The sequence below is a fragment of the Dendrobates tinctorius genome, unplaced genomic scaffold (assembly GCF_039654945.1).
Source record: "Dendrobates tinctorius isolate UK_male_01 unplaced genomic scaffold, ASM3965494v1 ptg000265l, whole genome shotgun sequence".
In the NCBI taxonomy this organism is placed as follows: domain Eukaryota; kingdom Metazoa; phylum Chordata; class Amphibia; order Anura; family Dendrobatidae; genus Dendrobates; species Dendrobates tinctorius.
This window is the reverse complement of record NW_027361932.1, coordinates 9488105-9508815: the sequence shown is the minus strand read 5'-3', so window position 1 is coordinate 9508815 and position 20711 is coordinate 9488105. Positions and strand designations below refer to the sequence as shown.

General features: G+C 40.8%; 1 protein-coding gene across 1 annotated transcript in view; it reads right to left on the bottom strand.

The window, feature by feature from the left end:
- Positions 1-9768: 9768 nt before the first annotated feature.
- GNB1L (G protein subunit beta 1 like) overlaps positions 9769-20711 on the bottom strand; it is a 51983-nt gene continuing 41040 nt past the window's right edge. The window contains exons 6-7 of the mRNA XM_073559080.1: positions 12552-12767; positions 9769-10439 (exon numbers count right to left, since the gene is read on the bottom strand). Coding sequence (XP_073415181.1) covers positions 10173-10439; positions 12552-12767 — 483 coding nt within the window. The 3' untranslated portion in view covers positions 9769-10172. The remainder of the gene's footprint in view (positions 10440-12551; positions 12768-20711) is intronic.

The following is a 20711-nucleotide window of genomic DNA, read 5'->3' as shown; positions in this document are numbered from 1 at the left end:
TACTTCCATTAATCTCAAGTCTCCCCCAGATGGCAATCAGTTCTGATGAAGGTCTAAACAGATCGAAACATTATATTGTGGATTGCCAATAAATATTCACATGATCATAAACTTTCGAGTGCCAAGTTTATTGCTACTATTGTCTATGTGCTTATCCTCATCCTCTCCTATTTGTTTTTCCTTATTTTTATGCCACCCTGGGTGAAGGATAAGTGCACAACGGGGAGAGGGAGGTGGGAACCCAAACACTAGGTAGGGAAGTGGAGACCTCAAGGCAGATCTAAAATCACCCTGTCTGCCCTTATTGTCTCTATATAGGTTCTGCACCTATTGCTGAGCAAGAATTTAATCCCTGTCTGACCCTAGCGATAGACTCTGGTTAGGGAAGGGGTGGAGTGCCACTTGTAAGTCCCCACTACAACTAAAGACATGAGGGTAGACGAACGAGGGGAACACTTGGCTTGAGGAGACAACCGAGATTTCACTCCAGCAATTCTTCGAGTCCTCTGAGAAGTAACTAACCGACTGTGAGTACATCCAACTAGACAGAGAAAAGTAAGAGCTAACATAAGCACCATGCTGCAGCAATTGAATGTATTTAAACCTACAGCTCAGGTGTGTAATTAGCAGCAGAAGGTGAGGTAACTGTTGGGTCCTACAGGGAGGATATCGCTTCATAACAGAGATGCAAAAATCAGGAAGGTGCTTGATCTAATCGCCAAGACCTTCTACAGCTGGATCCAAGATAACTGTCTGTCACACCTGACACACCTGTGACACTTTACTTCAAAGTGTTCCACTCTATTATTTGTAGCGCATATTTGTATGATTGGTATTTTCATTTATCCCTGTACGTCTTCACTTGTTGGTTTGGTTTGTGTATTCTTATACAACTCCCCACTTTCTTCAATGAGGGAAGGGGACAGATAAGGGCTGATTTAGAAGCTCAGTAAGGCATGTGGCCCCATCATCTTCACTATCAGATGTAATCCGGGTAGCAGGGATAGCTAGGGTGCCCCTAGCTTTAGGGATAGGGAAGGAGTCCCTAGCTGTGAGATATCCTGCAACTGTTCCATGACAATATGGTTGTACACTTCTGTTTTAGCAGTGCTATTTAACTTTTGGAGTCTAGATTTTGCTGGAATTGTTGGAAGGTGCCATTTCCAAAGTCCCTGAGTTGCAAGAACATCAGAAAACTCCAATAAGTGACACTATTTTGGAAATTACACCTCTGAAGGAATTAATCTTCAAGTGTGATAACTATTTTGACCCAACTGGTGATTTGCAGAATTTAGCACACCAAGGATGTGGCAGAGTAAAAATTGCAAATATGCAGTTTTAGTGACCAATATATTGGCGTGGCCATGTGATTCTGGAGATACACCACATAAAATGTTCAGTGGTTTCTTCACACTACAGAAATTCCATAGATGTGGATGCTAACTACAGTTTAAGCACACTGTGGGCTCAGAAGGGAGAAGGACCATTTGGCTTTGGGAGAGCAGATTTTTATAGGAGGTGGTGGTGGGGATTCTCTCATTTTTCCAGAGCTATTCTATTACTGCTACCAATAATGTGTAAATCCCGCTATTTTTCCTTTGACAGATGGCGAACTAAAGTATGTTTTTTTTGTGGGTTAGATTGAAGTTTTTATTGGTACCATTTTGGGTTACATAACATTTTTTGATGAGTTTTAAAGGTAGGTTCACATTTTTCTTATGCTCATTGCCCACCATTTTTGTCAGGGTTCCATCCAAATTCACAAAGGCACAAACAAAATTTTGACTTTTCATTTTGGCAGAACCGGAAGAAACTAGAGTGAAAACGCCAAAAATATCAAAATATTTGTGCAACAGCAAGTTGTGCAAACAAAATTGTGACTTTTCAAAGCAATTTACTACAGAATTCTGGCAAAATTGCTTTGATGAATAGGGGCTAAAGTGTCTTTCATGTGGATACACTCTGAAACCGCCTGAAAAGCGCTAAATGCTAACAAGAATGAAAATGTGCATTGCAACGTAAAACAACTTGGTGTGCATATATTCAGTGTTTTGAGCTTCTTTTAGCTGTTTGACGTTTCCAAAGACGTAAAGTAGTTAAAAGAAGCGACCTAATCATTCTTCAGGCGGCTTCCGATTGGAAGCAGCTCACTATTTAATTCAACACAAGTTAAAAAAAAAAAACGAAAAGACGTCAGCCAAAGACATTGCCAAGAATGACTGAAAGGATGCCAAAAAGACGCTTCAGGTCAAAAGAAACTGGCATGTCCTGAAAAGTCTTTCTCCTGAAAAAGCTGCCGGGTTAGCACACGTCTAAAAGACATCATGTGCCCATACCCTTACAGTGTAATTATGACCTTTCCATTGTGACCCGATAGGTGAGAAACAAAATCCAAGCATCAAAAACAAATACTTATAAAACATCCATGTTTCAGACAGATAAGTTGTGAATTTTGTTTTTCAAGTTTGGTTCACGCGAGTCTTGGATGTCTGTGCCCAGGCATTCCTGGTCCACAAAAGCGACGTGGTGAGCTGACTGCTAACTTTGTGTGCCGCAGACCTGTAAGAACCTGTTACTTTTTGACCCATTAATTGTTTTTTTATTGTAACTACTGTTTTGATAATTAGTTTTCTGTTACCTTGTCTTGTGAACAACACGATGACTAATAACCTATTGACCTGAATCTGTGAGTGTTGCTGGTCTCATCATTTTCACGAGTGCCGATCCACCATAAGGCATATTTAAAGGGAATTTGTCACTAGATTTTGCAATACAAGCCACATCCATTATTAAAATATATATCGCTTAGACCGGATAAGCTTGACTCATGACTTGCTCATTTTAATATCAGGGAGTAAACTATAACCCCTTTACGCTGCAGCCAATTTCTATTTTTGCGTTTCAGTTTTTTCCTCCTCTCCTTCCCAGAGTCATAACTTTTATTTTTCGGTTCACATAGGTGTACATTTTGTGGTAAACATGATCATGCAATATGATTCTCCTCATCAATACGACTACGGCAAGATCAAACATGCAGAGTTTATTCGCCATTTTTCGAAACCCGTAACATTTGTATTTTTTGCCCGATGGAGCTGTGTGAATACTTATTTTTTGTGGGGCAAGATGACGTTTTTATTAGTACTATTTGGGGATAAAGGTGACTTTTTGATTGCTTGTTACAGCATTTTTTTGGGAACTACTAAGACCAAAAACATTTGGCATTTTTTATTTTTTTCTATTTTACCAATCGGGTTGTTTTTATATTTTGATACATCTGACTTTTCTGAATGTGGCGATACCGCATATTTTTTAATATCTTTATTTTCAATGGGGAGAAAGTGGGGTGATTTGAACTTTTTTTTTTTTAAGCTTTTTACTGATCTTGTTAGCCCCTTAGGGGGCTTGAAGATGCGATAGTCTAATTGTATTGCTGCATATAGCAGAAATCACCATCTCCTTTAAAGACCGGCCACAGGCAGGATTTCCAATGAGCTCTGTAATGACAGGCACTGGGACCATCAGCTCACCTCCAGCTGTCATGACAACCCATCGGAGACCCGCGATTTCGTCACGGGCGTTCCGATGGGTGGAGTTAATGACGCACACGCTTGTCAGCGCGTGTTGAATGTCGCTGTCAGAGATTGACAGTGGCATTTAACAAGCTAACAATTGGGGGCAGAGCACCACTCCACTCGATATTGTTACCGTCAGGTCCCGGCTGTAATACACAGCCATCACCTGCCAGGTATGGGGTGAGCTCGCTGTCTGAGCCCGCGCCATACACCAGCTTCTGACATGTGCCATATATACACAGCGGATGTCATGAAGGGGTTAAACAAGAATTACCTTATACAGTTAATCTAACAAAGACTTTCAAAGTAAGCATACCAATGACATCAGGTCTATACTTTCTATTCGACTCCTTAAGAATCATAGAATCGTAGAGTTGGAAGGGACCTCCTGGGCCATCTGGTCCAACCCCCTGCTCAAAGCAGGATTCGCTAAATCATCCCAGTCAGATGTCTGTCCAGCCTCTGTTTGAAGACTTCCATTGAAGGAGAACTCACCACTTCTCGTGGCAGCCTGTTCCACTCATTGATCACTCTGTCAAAAAGTTTTTTCTAATATCTAATCTGTCTCCTCCCATTCAGCTTCATCCCATTGCTTCTAGTCTTTCCTTGTGCAAATGAGAATAAAGTTGATCCTTCTACAATGTGACAGTCCTTTAGATATTTGTAGACAGCTATTAAGTCTCCTCTCAGTCTTCTCTTTTGCAAACTAAACATTCCCAAATCCTGCAACCTTTCCTCATAAGACAGGGTTTGCAGACCGGTCACCATTCTGGTCGCTCTTTTCTGAACTTGCTCCAGTTTGTTGATGTCTTTTTTAAAATGTGGTGCCCAAAACTGGACACAGTATTCCAGATGAGGTCTGACCAAAGAGGAGTAGAGGGCAATAATGACTTCACGTGATCTAGACTGTATGCTTCTGTTAATACATCTTAGAATTGCATTTACCTTTTTTGGACTGCCTTAGGCTGGTTTCACACTTGCGTTTTTTTTAGCGGTATTTTAGCGCTAAATAGCGCATGCGTTTTTTTTCCTATACTTTGCATGGGATGCGCTTATGTGCGCATACACATGCGTTTGTACGCGTTTTTCCGCGCATGCGTTTTTTTGCGGTATGCGCTCGGGCGCACAAAATGCAACCTGTTGCATTTATTGGGCGTCCGACTTGCCTCAAAAAAACGCATGCGCGCGCAATGCGTTTTTTTACAGCAAGACACCCATTATAAGTCTATGGTGAGCATATGTGCGCATTGGCATGCTTATGTATGCGTTTTTTTGCACATGCGTTTTTTTTTTTACCATTAGTTTAGACAATGGAATTTAGGGGTTTGGGTTAGAGTTAGGGTTAGTTAAGGGGGTTTAGGGTTAGGATCAGGGTATGGTATGGTTAAGGGTTAGGGTCAGGGTTAGGATCAGGGTATGGTTTGGTTAAGGGTTAGGGTCAGGATCAGGGTATGGTTTGGTTAAGGGTTAGGGTCAGGGTTAGGGTTAGTAAAGTCATGGTTTGGGTTAGTGTGAGGGGCCACCTAATGTTTGGAAAAAACGCAAACGCGGTAAAAACGCACTAAAAACGCATACAAACGCATAAAAACGCTGCGTTTTTTTCATGCATGCTCATAAAAATGCTTGAAAAAAACGCAGCAGTTGTATGCTTTTGTATGCGTTTTTTCAATGCGTTTTTTTGCGGGAAAAACGCGCTGCAAAAAAAAGCAAGTGTGAAACTAGCCTTAAGGACTGAACCGTTTGTCACTAAATGACCAAGCCAAATTTAGAAAGTCTGGAGGGTTCAAATCCCACCAAGGACAACATCTGTAAGGAGTTTGTATGTCCTTCCTGTGATTGCGTGGGTTTCCTCCAGGTGCTCTGGTTTCCTCCCACATGCCAAAGACATACTGATAGTGCTCACAATCAAAATTCCCTATTGGGGACAGTGATGATGATGTCGTAAAGGTCTGTGGAATTAATGGCGCTATATAAATGAGTAAAATAAATAAAATAAATATGTGTGATTATATTAATAACTCTGTAAACGTTTTACGCACCCTAGTAATTATGACATAGTTTTTTTGTAACATACCGTCATATGTAAAAGTTTGGGCACCCCTATTAATGTTAACCTTTTTTCTTTATAACAATTTTGGTTTTTGCAACAGGTATTTCAGTTTCATATATCTAATAACTGATGGACTCAGTTATATTTCTGGATTCAAATGAGGTTTATTGTACTAACAGAAAATGTGCAATCTGCATTTAAACAAAATTTGACCGGTGCAAAAGTATGGGCACCCTTATCATTTTCTTGATTTGAACACTCCTAACTACTTTTTACTGACTTCCTGAAGCACTAAATAGGTTTTGTAACCTCATTGAGCTTTGAACTTCATAGCCAGGTGTATCAAATCATGAGAAAAGGTATTTAAAGTGGCCACTTGCAAGTAGTTCTCCTATTTGATTCTCCTATGAAGAGTGGCATCATGGGCTCCTCAAAACAACTCTCAAATGATCTGAAAACAAAGATTATCCAACATAGCTTTTCAGGGGAAGGATACAAAAAGTTGTCTCAGAGATTTAACCTGTCAGTTTCCACTGTGAGGAACATAGTAAGGAAATGGAAGAACACAGGTACAGTTCTTGTTAAGCCCAGAAGTGGCAGGCCAAGAAAAATATCAGAAAGGCAGAGAAGAAGAATGGTGAGAACAGTCAAGGACAATCCACAGACCACCTCCAAAGACCTGCAGCATCATCTTGCTGCAGATGGTGTCACTGTGCATCGGTCAACAATACAGCGCACTTTGCACAAGGAGAAGCTGTATGGGAGAGTGATGCGAAAGACGCCGTTTCTGCAAGCACGCCACAAACAGAGTTGCCTGAGGTATGCAAAAGCACATTTGGACAAGCCAGATACATTTTGGAAGAAGGTCCTGTGGACTGATGAAACAAAGATTGAGTTGTTTGGTCATACAAAAAGGCGTTATGCATGCGCTGTAATGTTGACCGATGCACAGTGACACCATCTGCAGCAAGATGATGCTGCAGGTCTTTGGAGGTGGTCTGTGGATTGTCCTTGACTGTTCTCACCATTCTTCTTCTCTGCCTTTCTGATATTTTTCTTGGCCTGCCACTTCTGGGCTTAACAAGAACTGTGCCTGTGTTCTTCCATTTCCTTACTATGTTCCTCACAGTGGAAACTGACAGGTTAAATCTCTGAGACAACTTTTTGTATCCTTCCCCTGAAAAGCTATGTTGAATAATCTTTGTTTTCAGATCATTTGAGAGTTGTTTTGAGGAGCCCATGATGCCACTCTTCATAGGAGAATCAAATAGGAGAACTACTTGCAAGTGGCCACTTTAAATACCTTTTCTCATGATTTGATACACCTGGCTATGAAGTTCAAAGCTCAATGAGGTTACAAAACCAATTTAGTGCTTCAGGAAGTCAGTAAAAAGTAGTTAGGAGTGTTCAAATCAAGAAAATGATAAGGGTGCCCATACTTTTGCACCGGTCAAATTTTGTTTAAATGCAGATTGCACATTTTCTGTTAGTACAATAAACCTCATTTGAATCCAGAAATATAACTGAGTCCATCAGTTATTAGATATATGAAACTGAAATAGCTGCTGCAAAAACCAAAATTGTTATAAAGAAAAAAGGTTAACATTAATAGGGGTGCCCAAACTTTTACATATGACTGTATTGTTCTATATTTACATGGTAAGCGTGGGCACTATAATTTGCATTTTATTAAAAACACAAAACTTTGTTTTTCATAGTTCAGCCCCAAAATGTTAAATGTTTAAATACTGTACTAATGTGTGAGGAAACTCATATTCACATGTCTACTTTATTCTGACAGCAACAAAGTTGAAAAACTAAATTTGTGATGTGCAGTCTACTACATCTGGGTGTCCGCCTCCCAAGTAGGCGTATATGGCCGGAAATGATGAACGGCAGAGCACACGGCGACTTCGTCTGCACCATTATAGTCAATGGCACAGTCGGAGTATACGCTCAAATCCCGTTTTGGGGGGGTGGAACCACTGACCGTGGAGATGCAGTCCTGCTGTTGTTTGAAATGTTTTATATACGTGCTGCACAAACAAGGTCTAAATATTATTCTGTGGGTCAGCCCGATTATGGCAATACCAAATTTACATAGTTTTATTTATGTTTTATCACTTTTGTACAAAAAATGCACTATTTAAAACATAAAATCATTTGTTTTTGTACAGCCATATTCTGAGAGCAATACATTTTACAGTCCTCTGGCAATGGAGCTGTACGAGGGCTCATTTTTTGCGGGACAAGGTGTAGTTTTCAGTGGTATCATTTTAGGTGTAAATAAAAGTGGTCAGAAATGGTATAATTTTTTGTGAGGCTGGATTAGCAAAATCCAGCAATTCTGTTATAGTTTTTTTTAAATTATATTTTTATGGCGTGAACTATATGGGATGAATAATTATAAAATTTGATAACACAGGTCAATATGATTACAGTGATATCCAACTTATATCATTTTTTAACATTTATTTACTACTTGTACACAAGAAAATCACTTTTTAATGAAAATATTTTTTTTAATTTGAATCATGTCCAGAAAGACATAATTTTTTTATTTTTTGACTACAGCTGAAAAAGAGTTTGTTTTATGCTTAACAAGTAGTAGCAGTTCTTGGTACAATCTTTAAATACACAAAACTGAAAAAAAAATTGTTCAGATTTTCATCCAGAAAAGTTGGACCGGAAATATGGTTGTGCGAACGATCCCCTACAGCCAAGGTACTGCAGCTGATTGAAGCGGTACAGAAGCTGTACTGTATGATAATAATGATAGATACAGGTGCTTCTCACAAAATTAGAATATCATCAAAAAGTTAATTTATTTCAGTTCCTCAATACAAAAAGTGAAACTCATATATTATATAGTGTCATTACAAACAGAGTGATCTATTTCTAGTGTTTATTTCAGTTAATGTTGATGACTATGGCTTACAGCCATGAAGTGCTCTAAAATTTCCTGGTAGACGGCTGCGCTGACTTTGGTCTTGATAAAAAACAGTGGACCTACACCAGCAGATGACATGTCTCCCCAAACCATCACTGATTGTGGAAACTTCACACTAGACCTCAAGCAGCTTGGATTGTGGCCTCTCCACTCTTCCTCCAGACTCTGGGACCTTGATTTCCAAATGAAATGCAAAATTTACTTTAATCTGAAAACAACACCATGGACCACTGAGCAACAGTTCAGTTCTTTTTCTGCTTGTGCCAGGTAAGACACTTCTGGCTTTGTCTATTGGTCATGAGTGGCTTGACACAAGGAATGCGACACTTGTAGCCCATGTCCTGGATACGTCTGTGTGCGGTGGCTCTTGAAGCAATGACTCCAGCAGCAGCCCACTTCTTGTGAATCTCCCCAAAATTTTTGAATGGCCTTTTCTTAACAATCCTTTCAAGGCTGTGATTATCCCAGTTGCTTGTGCACCTTTTTCTACCACACTTTTTCCTTCCACTCAACTTTCCATTATTATGCTTGGATATAACACTCTGTGAACAGCCAGCTTCTTTAGCAGTGACCTTTTGTGGCTTACCCTCCATGTGGAGTGTGTCAATGACTGCCTTCTGGACATCCGTCAAGTCAGCAGATCTCATATACTATCAGGATATTCCGTAGTGACATAGATATTGATAATAATAGACACTTAACTACTTTGTTAAAATAATTATTTACAGGACATGATTTTACACATCAGCATAGAATAAAGCAGTATAGAAAGAACACCGTGAGCACAACTCAAGATGGTGCTAAGGTTAGGTTCCCAAACCGTTAAAGCAACAAATATGAACCTAGCACTCAACTTAAAGGTATTTGTAAGGCGGTGTATTGTAGTACACGAAAAAAGACGTTTCGGTCAGTGTGACCTTCTTCAGTTACGTGTGGTATATAGATTGTGTAGAGCTTATAGGCATCTATCAGAAAGGACGATGGTGCTTTAGGCATTGAGGAGAATGATCTCTCTAAGGTAATGAGCTTGTCAGTATATAGGAGAGGGGCAAACATGCCTCCAGATGCGGTGTCCACCGGCCATCTCTGATGTGGGAACCATCGTCCTTTCTGATAGATGCCTATAAGCTCTACACAATCTATATACCACATGTAACTGAAGGTCACATTGACCGAAACGTCTTTTTTCGTGTACTACAATAAACTGCCTTACAAATACCTTTAAGTTGAGTGCTAGGTTCATATTTGTTAGAATAAAGCAGTGTCGTGAGTCCTTTTACACTGGCAGAAAATCTGCCCATACCGAGCGCCGACTGCTGACATAACATGTGGATTGATGCTTGTGACCCATCCTTTTACATGTGGCAATGATCTACATGTGTACGCTGTATGGGGATAATTGATCAGTAGTCCCCATACAGTCCATATTGCACATCTTTTTTTTCAATACATTTACATAAGAAGACAATAAATGAAGATTTTTAGGCCTGCGTAAAAGATGTCTAGTGGTTAGATCATAGAAAATCAGAGATTTAGTTTCTGATTGGTTATCCACAACTTTTAACAAAAATGTACATTCACAGAATTAAAATGCTGTTTTCTAGGTTCGAGAATATATTGACCATAAGCTAATTCTCTGATCTTTTGAGCCGGCAGCCAGCAGTCTTTCTTCAGGAATGATGTGATCGGAGAAGGACACACAGTTCACTGTTGCAGAATGGTATTGGAGAACTGCTAATGGTTTCATTTTCTTCCACCCAAAAATCCGAACCCGATAGTCCCAGCCAGCTGTTGCCAAAATCTTCCTGTCTTGACGTATTCTGACATCGGCAATTCCTGGATTGACAAGTTCTTGTGCTTTGAAAGCCTTAAGAAAAAAAACAAAAACAAAAAAATTCTCAAACAATGTTTATATTTTCTGCAGCTGATGGGTCGGTAGACCCAGGTTTAGGATTTCCTCAGTGCCGAGCATTACATCAGTGGGCCGTTGCAGGCAGCGCTAATAGAGGCTATCCTGATGCAGGCTCTGCTCATTAGTACAAATCCGCTTGCTTTATACTTGCTGGAACCAACTGGCTTTTCCTAATAGAAAGGCAACTGGACTGAAGCCCGGACTTCAACATTCATAGAGCTGGAATACGTGAATTGTGAGGAACCGTGCTGATTCCTACATGATGTCATTAGCTCAGGTACCAGGAATGTAACGTTCCCACATCTGTTTTGCATTATTAATGGATGAGTGGGAAAAGAAAACCGAAATTGCTCACAGTCCCTATCATTTATGTGGGAGGAACATCTATTTATTTTATTAATGCTCACTTAAGACCATTTAAGTAAAAACTATGAGATAAACCTCATGGAACTGATCAAATGTCACAAATTTCCTTGGAGCCGTGCAGAGGCCTATATAATGTAATTAATGAAGATGAGAAACATGACAGATAAAAATGGTGTTATTAAAGCACCACTCCAGCAGGTTATTTTTGTCAGTGCTGCAGTGGTGCTTCTAATCTAAGATCCCTGCCCCTAGTCTTATACTCGCACTCTGGCATCTTCACGTTTTTTTCGGAGTCACTCCGGTCACGTGGCGCCATCTTGCGACTCCGACTTCTGACTGATTAGAAGTGACATCACAAGCTCTCAGTGCAAGTCTATGAGGGTCAGAATGAGGTCAGAACAAGGCGCTCATAGACTTGCATCGATTTGGGACCTCCAGCAAACTCTGGAGCGATCCGGCAGGTCACAAACTGCTGAAGACCGATGGGAGCAATGGTGATAAATGGTGAAGACGGCGGGAGGTAAGTATAAGAGCAGGGCGAGGGACCGTAGATTGGAAGCACCACTGCAGTGGTAAAATAAGAAAAAATCACTGAGTGGTGCTTTAACAATTACCTGTCATCCTCGCCGTAATAATACTGATTATGTTATCCAACTCCATATAACCAGAATTGTAAAGCAGATGCATACATTTTGTTTGAAATATATATTGGTATCATGCAGGGAAAATTTGTTTAATGTGTATGTACCTATGGGTACAGAGGCTTAAAGAGAATCTGTCACCAGGTTTTTGCTACCCCATCTGAGAGCCACATGATATACGGGCAGCGTCGGTTATTCTAGTGATGTATCATTTACTGAGCTGCTTGCTGTCATTTTGATAAAATCACTGTTTTATCTGCTGCAGATTTTGCAGTTCTCTGAATGCTGAGCCCTGTATAACTCCGCCCACACCAATGATTGGCAGCTTTCTCTCTACACTGTGCATAGGTAGAAAGCTGCTAATCAGTGGTGGTAGTGGGTCATGAACATGCCAAACCACATGGCAGCCGGTTTACTAATCCTTTAGTTGTAATCTTCTGCTAATAAACTAGTGATTTTATCAAAAGTATATCAAGCAGGCCAATAAGTGTCACATCAGTGGAATCAAAGTCTATGTCTCTACATTATGCTGTTCTCAGGTGGCAAAATCCTAATAACAAAATCCCTTTAAACAGGTCAGACTAAAGATAACTGTTGACCAAACGATTGTTCAACTGACAATTATCTATGGCAACAATCCCATACACAGGAACGCTTTGCTCAGCTCCTGTTGTCTCTATAGGGAGAGCAGCCTAAGAATCATCTGGCTGATACTTATGTGCCTTTAGAACAAAAGGATCAGGCAACATATATTGTGAAAATTCAATCGCTTTGTCCTCTGATAGATTAGGGAGGCTCCAATACACATTAGATGGTCAACCGAACACACCAAAATTGGTAGGTTCAAGCCCATTTCTTTCAAATTAATATGGAGACCTATACAATATGTAAAATGATTGTTTTAAAAAAGACATGTAAAGAAAAACCACACATATAAACATCTGTTCCTGGATCCTTGAACCCAAAGCCAGGCAGTTAATAGTTGACTAACGGATACTCAATAGTTCAAGCATTAGCTCTGTTAATTATGGAAAGTAAACATCAATATGGAACTTCTTACCTTGAGGTCCTGCTGTTCATCAAGGCTCCAGACATTCAATATATTCTCAGACGATCCCGAGACACCTCTCGCACTGTCACAGTCAAAGTCAAGGCTCATAACAGGCTCTTTGTGGAATATTTGCCTACTCATCAATCTGTGTTCTAAGACATTCCATAGTGCTATTGAGCCATCCTCATAGCCAACAACGAGCCAAGGGCTACTTCCAGATTTAGGCTTTTAACAAAAACAAAAAATACAAGTTATTAAGGTCAATAACTCAACTATTAACTGATGTTGCTAATACCTTTCACAGCTGTACATCTCTAGGAATCAAACTGTTGGTTGGTACTGGGCAAAATGACAACAGAGATCACTATTCGGAAAACCCTTAACGGTGATGTCCACGACAGCCAAGCCAATTCAGGAGCCGTATTAAAAGAAAACAGTGTATACTCACCTACTACAATAGTGCCGTTCTAGCAATGTCGGCGGCGCTGTTTCCGGTGGTGACAAGATATTGTTTTTTTATTCAATAGTTTTTTATTAAGGATTTTTGGAAATAACAGGTATGACAAAGGGGGGGGGGGGGGTAAATTAACAGGTTCATCATAAGTACAATAAATCGTACAGTATTGATACATTGAAAAATAATATAACAAAAAATACACTGAAGTAATGAACCAGGGAATGAGAGAGGATAAACTGAAAATGTTGAAACTTTCCTCTCGGCTGGGGTAGGGGAAAGAACAGGGACATCAAAACAGTAAGTTAACAAAGGGGAGAGAAAAAAAACTATGAAAGGGTATACTCTCCAAGTGTAACAATCTATAGGAATCCACCAAGTAAATTGGCTAATTCAAAACTCCACTGACTATCAGATCGTTTCCCTCAATGGTGGAAGGTGTACTTGCTATACATAGATTTGTTAAATACAGAATAATTTTTTTACGTCAGGCCACACGCTCCATCTTTGTTGAGTTTTATCCTTTTTAGAAATGTCCCATGATAGAATTAGTTCATGTGAATAGAATGAATCCATTCTCTGCCAAATGTCATCCAGTGATGGGATTGAATTGGAGGCGAGGGCTTGTCTTGCGGCAGTAAGTACAAAAGAACAGAGCCATCTATTAGCATAAGGAAGATCAGTGATGCCTATGTTTAATAAAGCTAATGCGGGGCTCATTGGAACCGCGCATCCAGTACAAGCTGATAGTATCAGAAATATATCATCCCAAAAGGGTTTTAATTTACAACAAGACCACCAAGAGTGTAAAAGCGTGCCTATTTCACCACAGTTTTTCCAACAAAGAGGGGAAGTTCCTTGAAAGAAATGGGCTATACGATTAGGGAGGAGGTACCAGCGAAGTTGAATTTTTTTTTGCAATTTCCATGTGGTTAATACACGATGAGCTTTTAAGGGGCCAGGATATGGCTAATTGCCATTGTTCTTGGGTAAAGGAAGTTCCTAGGTCATTTTCCCATTTGACCATGTATTGAAGCTTATCATTTGTGGGAGAGTTAAGATAATTATAGGTGACTGAGACCCCTCTAGAAAATCCTTTTTTCCCCCAGGATAAAATGTTGGATTGAAGACGGGGCTACTTGGGAAAAAATTGCTGGATGAGTAGATAGGAAACTTTTCAATTGGACATAGGAGAAATATAAATTACCAGGGAGTCGGTATGATGGTCTTAGATCCTCAAAAGTTTTGAGGAAGACTCCTGAAAGTATGGCTTGCAAATTAGGCACACCATAATCATCCCAGCGATGGAATTGGGAAAATGGGACCACCAAATCAAAGCTTTTAAATGAGACATATTTCAACGGGATGTGATCAACTCTTTCCACATTTTGAGGGCGTGTTCCATCACGGGAAGCGAGCGAGACTGTGATCCCGGGTGTAAGAACTCCGCCTCCATCATTAGTCTAGTAGAGTGGAGTTTGGTGTTGGATTTTTCCATTTGCACCCAAGAGTGTTTGGATGTAGTATCCCACCACTCTTTAAGGGCATCAATCATGCATGAATTATAATAAAGATGGATATTCGGCAGTCCCAAACCTCCCTCTCCCGTCTTATAAAATAGCAAAGAACTCTGAAATCTAGACTTTTTACCACCCCAAATGAAGTGGAGTAGCAGGGACTGGATCTCATCCAGCAATTTTCTAGGTACGGGTAGTGGGATACATCTTAAAATGTATAAAATTTTTGGCAAAAATATCATCTTACAAGTCTGTATGCATGCCATCCATGAGATTTCTAGGGCGCTTATTCTATTTAATTCAGGCTTAATGGAATGTATTAATTCCGCAATGTTTTTGGATACTAAGTCATTGGAAGGGGAAACCAGGTGAATTCCCAGGTAGGTAATAGAATTTTTAGCCCAAGTAAACGGCAAGGATCTTTTTAATCTAGTAATCAATCCGGGAGGGCAACCAATCGGAAGGGCCATCAACTTTGAGGAGTTCAATTTGTAAAATGATACCTTAGAAAACTGAGAGAGAATAGATAAAAAAGCTTGAAGAGAGTTTTCGGGATTTGTCACAGAAACAATTACATCGTCTGCGTACAGCCCGACCGGGTAGGCCACTTTCCCTATCCTTACTCCTGTGATAGCTTCGCAGGTACGTATCTTCTCCGCCAGAGGCTCCATCACCAATGCAAAAATTGCAGGAGATAAGGGGCACCCCTGACGGGTACCGTTAGAAATATAAAAGCGGCCCGAACTAAAACCTGCTGCCAGTACTTTTGCACTCGGGGAAGAATATAGCGCCATTATGGCTCTCTGGATATGTCCAGTGAGCCCAAATTTAGTCAGCACCGCCTCCAGGTATCCCCAGTGCACCCGATCAAACGCCTTTTCTGCGTCTAGCGAGATGAGCACACTGGGGATCCCAGATCTGTGACAAGATATTGTTGTCACGTGCCAGCTGCAGCCAATGAGCGGTCGCTCGTCAGCTGCAGCTCATCGACATTTTGTCAGATCTGATGGAACCATAAAAGCTGCAGCTAACAAGTGATCGCTCATTGGCTGCAGCCGGCACGTGACAACAACATCACGTCACCATTGGGAACAGGCTGTGAGTGTCGACTGTTTTTATTTTAATTTTGATCGTAAATTGATTTAGCTGGAGTGGTCCAGTGATGGACAGCCCCTTCTATGCTATGCTCAACTCAGTACGTCTGGGTCATTTGTGACCGTTCCAAAAAGAGGTGGCTCCCTTCTGTGAACAAAGGAAGCCAGCACCCCGGTAAGGGCCGCCTGCAGTGTCTCGGGGGGGAAATGTCAGTGTTGAGATGCTGATGAAATGGAAAATCTGCATTTTGATTTTATTATATCGGGTAAGTTAAAAAAAAAAGTTACTGCTGTGTGAGATAGTCTTATTTATTGTACCACAAAGATAATCTGAAAAATTAGTAAAAGTTGCTATACATATATACACTCACTGGCCACTTTATTAGGTACACCATGCTAGTAAGGGGTTGGACCCCCTTTTGCCTTCAGAACTGCCTCAATTCTTCGTGGCAGAGATTCAATAAGGTGCTGGAAGCATTCCTCAGAGATTTTGGACCATATTGACATGATGGCATCACACAGTTGGCGCAGATTTGTCGGCTGCACATCCCTGATGCGAATCTCCCGTTCCACCACATCCCAAAGATGCTCTATTGGATTGAGATCTGGTGACTGAGGAGGCCATTTGAGTACAGTAAACTCATTGTCATGTTCAAGAAACCAATCTGAGATGATTCGAGCTTTATGACATGGCGCATTATCCTGCTGAAAGTAGCCATCAGATGTTGGGTACATTGTGGTCATAAAGGGATGGACATGGTCAGCAACAATACTCAGGTATGCTGTGGCATTGCAACGATGCTCAATTGGTACCAAGGGGCCCAAAGAGTGCCCAGAAAAAATTCCCCACACCATGACACCACCACCACCAGCCTGAACCGTTGATACAAGGCAGGATGGATCCATGCTTTCATGTTGTTTACGCCAAATTCTGACCCTACCATCCGAATGTCGCAGCAGAAATCGAGACTCATCAGACCAGGCAACGTTTTTCCAATCTTCTACTGTCCAATTTCGATGAGCTTGTGCAAATTGTAGCCTCAGTTTCCTGTTCTTAGCTGAGAGGAGTGGTACCCAGTGTGGTCTTCTGCTGCTGTAGCCCATCTGCCTCAAAGTTCGACGCACTGTGCGTTCAGAGATGCTCTTCTGCCTACCTTGGTTGTAACGGGTGGCAATTTGAGTCACTGTTGCCTTTCTATCAGCTCGAACCAGTCTGCCCATTCTCCTCTGACCTCTGGCATCAACATGGCATTTCCGGCCACAGAACTGCCGCTCACTGGATTTTTTTTCTTTTTCGGACCATTCTCTGTAAACCCTAGAGATGGTTGTGCGTGAAAATCCCAGTAGATCAGCAGTTTCTGAAATTCTCAGACCAGCCCTTCTGGCACCAACAATCATGCCACGTTCAAAGGCACTCAAATCACCTTTCTTCCCCATACTGATGCTCGGTTTGAACTGCAGGAGATTGTCTTGACCATGTCTAGATGCCTAAATGCACTGAGTTGCCGCCATGTGATTGGCTGATTAGAAATTAAGTCTTAACACACAGTTGGACAGGTGTACCTAATAAAGTGGCCAGTGAGTGTATATAAACTCCTGCATACATGACTACACACATTCAGGTGGCTCTAAACCTTACAAAATACATATAAACTAAAAAAAAACAATCACAAAAATACACAATTTATAATCCCACCCACAAATAGTGTGCGGTCGAACCATATTTTGATTTTTTGTTAATGCATACTATGTAAACTCTTCATCAGCTTAACAAAAATTATAAAATATATAAAATTAAAAAAACCCCTATGTTTAAGAACATAGATATTTTTTATTCTAAAAACAAAAACTTCACTTTTCTTGAAGGATTAGCATGGAGTCCGACCATTACTGTAACCAATCAGATCTAATTTGATTAATGATGGTAGAGGTCACAGGGCATGACACACTGACCAGACACCTCATTTATTTTAGCCTCTGAAATAACTCCGAGGAGATGGAACTTCAGTGGATAAAGTGTCACTTTTCAGAGAAAGGGATTCATCATCTCACTAGAGTGAACCATAATAACCAGTCAGACAGGAACTGGTCAAGCCAGGATAAATATCCCAGGGGAATGTCAGGTTTAAAGCCTTGGATTGTGATGTAGTAAGACCCTCTGTACAATATCGGGATTCAATTCTCCTTGTTCTGCGCTCACAAATATGACTCTTACTCTCTTAGCTTATTATGTTCTCAGCTACAGGGGGATCCTCAAAAATTGACATTCTCAGTGACTTTTTGTCTATAGTTTAGCAGAACTATTGAGGCTGGTCGATGAAAACTCAGGTAGACCAATGAATGACCAAATTGCATAGACAAACTTTGAGAGGCCAATATTTTGAACAAATTATTTTTCCAGCAGCTTACCAGCACATTGAATTGTTTTTGGGGAATAAGAAACATTTTACATTTACACATTTTTGAGAATTTGGGAAATGAAAAAACAAACAAATCAGGAAACATTAGTAGAAACAAAAATACTTTTTTACATTTTTATATACAAATTGATGACATGACCCTACAGTCTCTTTAGCAGAAGACTCATGGCCGTATTTTCAGTCCGAGAGCGATGCAACAAAATCGTACGGGATCGTACTGGGACCGATGTTATTATAAGGGATCGTGCACATGTCAGATTTTTTCCTTGGGCTGAGGAAAAAAAATAGCTGCATGCCCAAGTTTGATCCGATTTTTGGGTCGCACTAGGCGATGCAAGTCAATAAGTGAACTGAAAACATCGGACTGCACTTGGATGACATCTGAGTGCAGTCTGATTTCTGTGCATTGACACAATGGAGACATTTTTTTCTCCATCTGAGCGAATCGGATCACACTATGTTCACACTCTGATCAGAGTTTAATCTCAGTTTGATTCGCATAACTGACCCGATCTTCTTGGATAAGAGAATACACGGCCATCTGCTTAGCAATGCCTGATATTCCAAAGTATTTTTGCCTTTCAGTGTTATACTCATGTAGCCTATAAACAAAAGCTTATTTCTTATTTATTAGCTTGCCTACTGTCATGGTAACCTCATCCCCCTGCCAGACTCCTTAGGTTCCACAGTCATTATTCAATGCGGCATCTACCGTATTTTTCGGACTATAAGACGCACTGAACCTTAAGACGCACCCCAAATTTTCAGAAGGAAAATTGGGAAAAAAACTAATGTGTCAAATGCGGGTCCGTCTTACAGTCCGAATTCAGTTTACCGGGGGGGGGGGGGGGGGATCAGCACAGGTGGAGGAGTGGTCACAGGTGAGTGAGGGTCACAGGGGTTGTTCGGTGGTCCAGATGATGCGGTGGCCTCCGGCAAATCCCATCCCAGGCTGGTGCGGCTGTGGTGCTCTGGGGTTCCCGGTGGTTCTGCCGGTATGTTGCGACAGGTTCGGCGGTGGTGCAGCGGGGCTCTGCCGGCATTTTGCGACAGGTTCGGTGGTGGTGCTCTGTGGTGCAGCGGGGCTCCACCGGCATTATGCGACAGGTGCAGCGGTGATGCTGAGATCTGAATCTGAGCATGTGATGCCCCCGGTGGCCATTTTCCTGCAGGCCACCGCATCACAGCAATGGATCTGCGGGGGCCTCCAGGATTTCATCAAGTGCCGGTGATTCCCCGCCGCACCACCGCTGTACCACAGAGCACGGCCGCCGCACCAGCGTGGGAAGGGAGGCTGCATCGCCCTACAGCGTCGGACTGGGACCACCGCCACAGTATTTTGTAAGTATAATTCCGACCATAAAATGCACCCCCATTTCCCCAAAAAATTTTGGGTGAAAAAAGTGCGTCTTTTAGTCCGAAAAATACGGTAGTTATCAAAACTGCTGAGATCAGAGAATCTTCAATCCTGAGAAAACGCCATTCCAAAACGTTTAACCCTTTCTGCATCACCATTAACGCAAATACTGGTGCTGTCACATTGGAGGAAACATCCTATGTCACCCCACAAAGCTCTTCTGGTACATACCTTAGGTATGCCCTATCAGATGCCTTTGCAATTTATGTCACATCATAGAGATAAGACACTATATTACAGTAAATAAAAAAGAATGTGAGAGTCCCCCGATGGAAACAGAACAAAAAATGTTAATTGAAAATTTCTTTTATTATTTTTAAGTAAATCAAAGAAAAAATGCAATAAACTTCAAAAATCTATATTTTTTTCATTAAATTAAAAAGGATACACATTAAGAATCCTTGAACTTGTAATAATGCATATTAGAACATTTTTTGGCAATTATGGTAAATGTAACAAAAAGTGACCAACGACAGAATCGCATAAGGTATGGACTTGCCAATTTAAGCTAAAAACAATATAAGTGAAATATTTCTAAAAAAAAAAATCTACAAGTTTTAATGCAAAAAAGGCCCTAAGAGGTTATTTAGGCATACAACAAATGAATTATAGGCAAAACTGGCCACATGATGATGTTGCTGGCTGGCTAGTAATGACTTATATTGGCCTGTGGGACAACAATCATGACTCCTGAGAACACTAGGGCCGCCCATAAGACTCTTCACAGGTAGTGGGCACTGATTTATACCTTTATTTTCTTCTTTCAGGGACATTCAGAGAATGACATATCTAGATAAGCGATTTAGAAAAAACACAAGACATTGACGCTTCCACTCTGTGTTTCCGGGATTCTTCAATACGGTTTATTAAATTGCAAAGCTAACAACATCACCACCAGTGCTTTTATCTTTGCATTTTAAGAAAACATATTGAAGAAAATTGGAAACACAGAGTAGAAGTGCCAATTCAAGAAGGTGGCAGCAGACTGCTATTAAGGAATGCACGTTACCCTAGAGTTGTGCCTGGGTGTACAACCATAGAAGGTGAGCAAAATCTTCAATTTACCACCAATCATGATATAATCTAATACTATACTCAGATAGCGCTCCCTTGTAATCTAAGTTACACCCTGCAGCATATCTAGAAATGTATTACTATCTATTTATATATTTGCCTTGTAATGTTTTCATTTCCTGTTCTGTCCAGATGTCACTGTATCCCAGAATTCCAAGCGGAGGAAGTTCACCGACCGCCATATTGGGACACC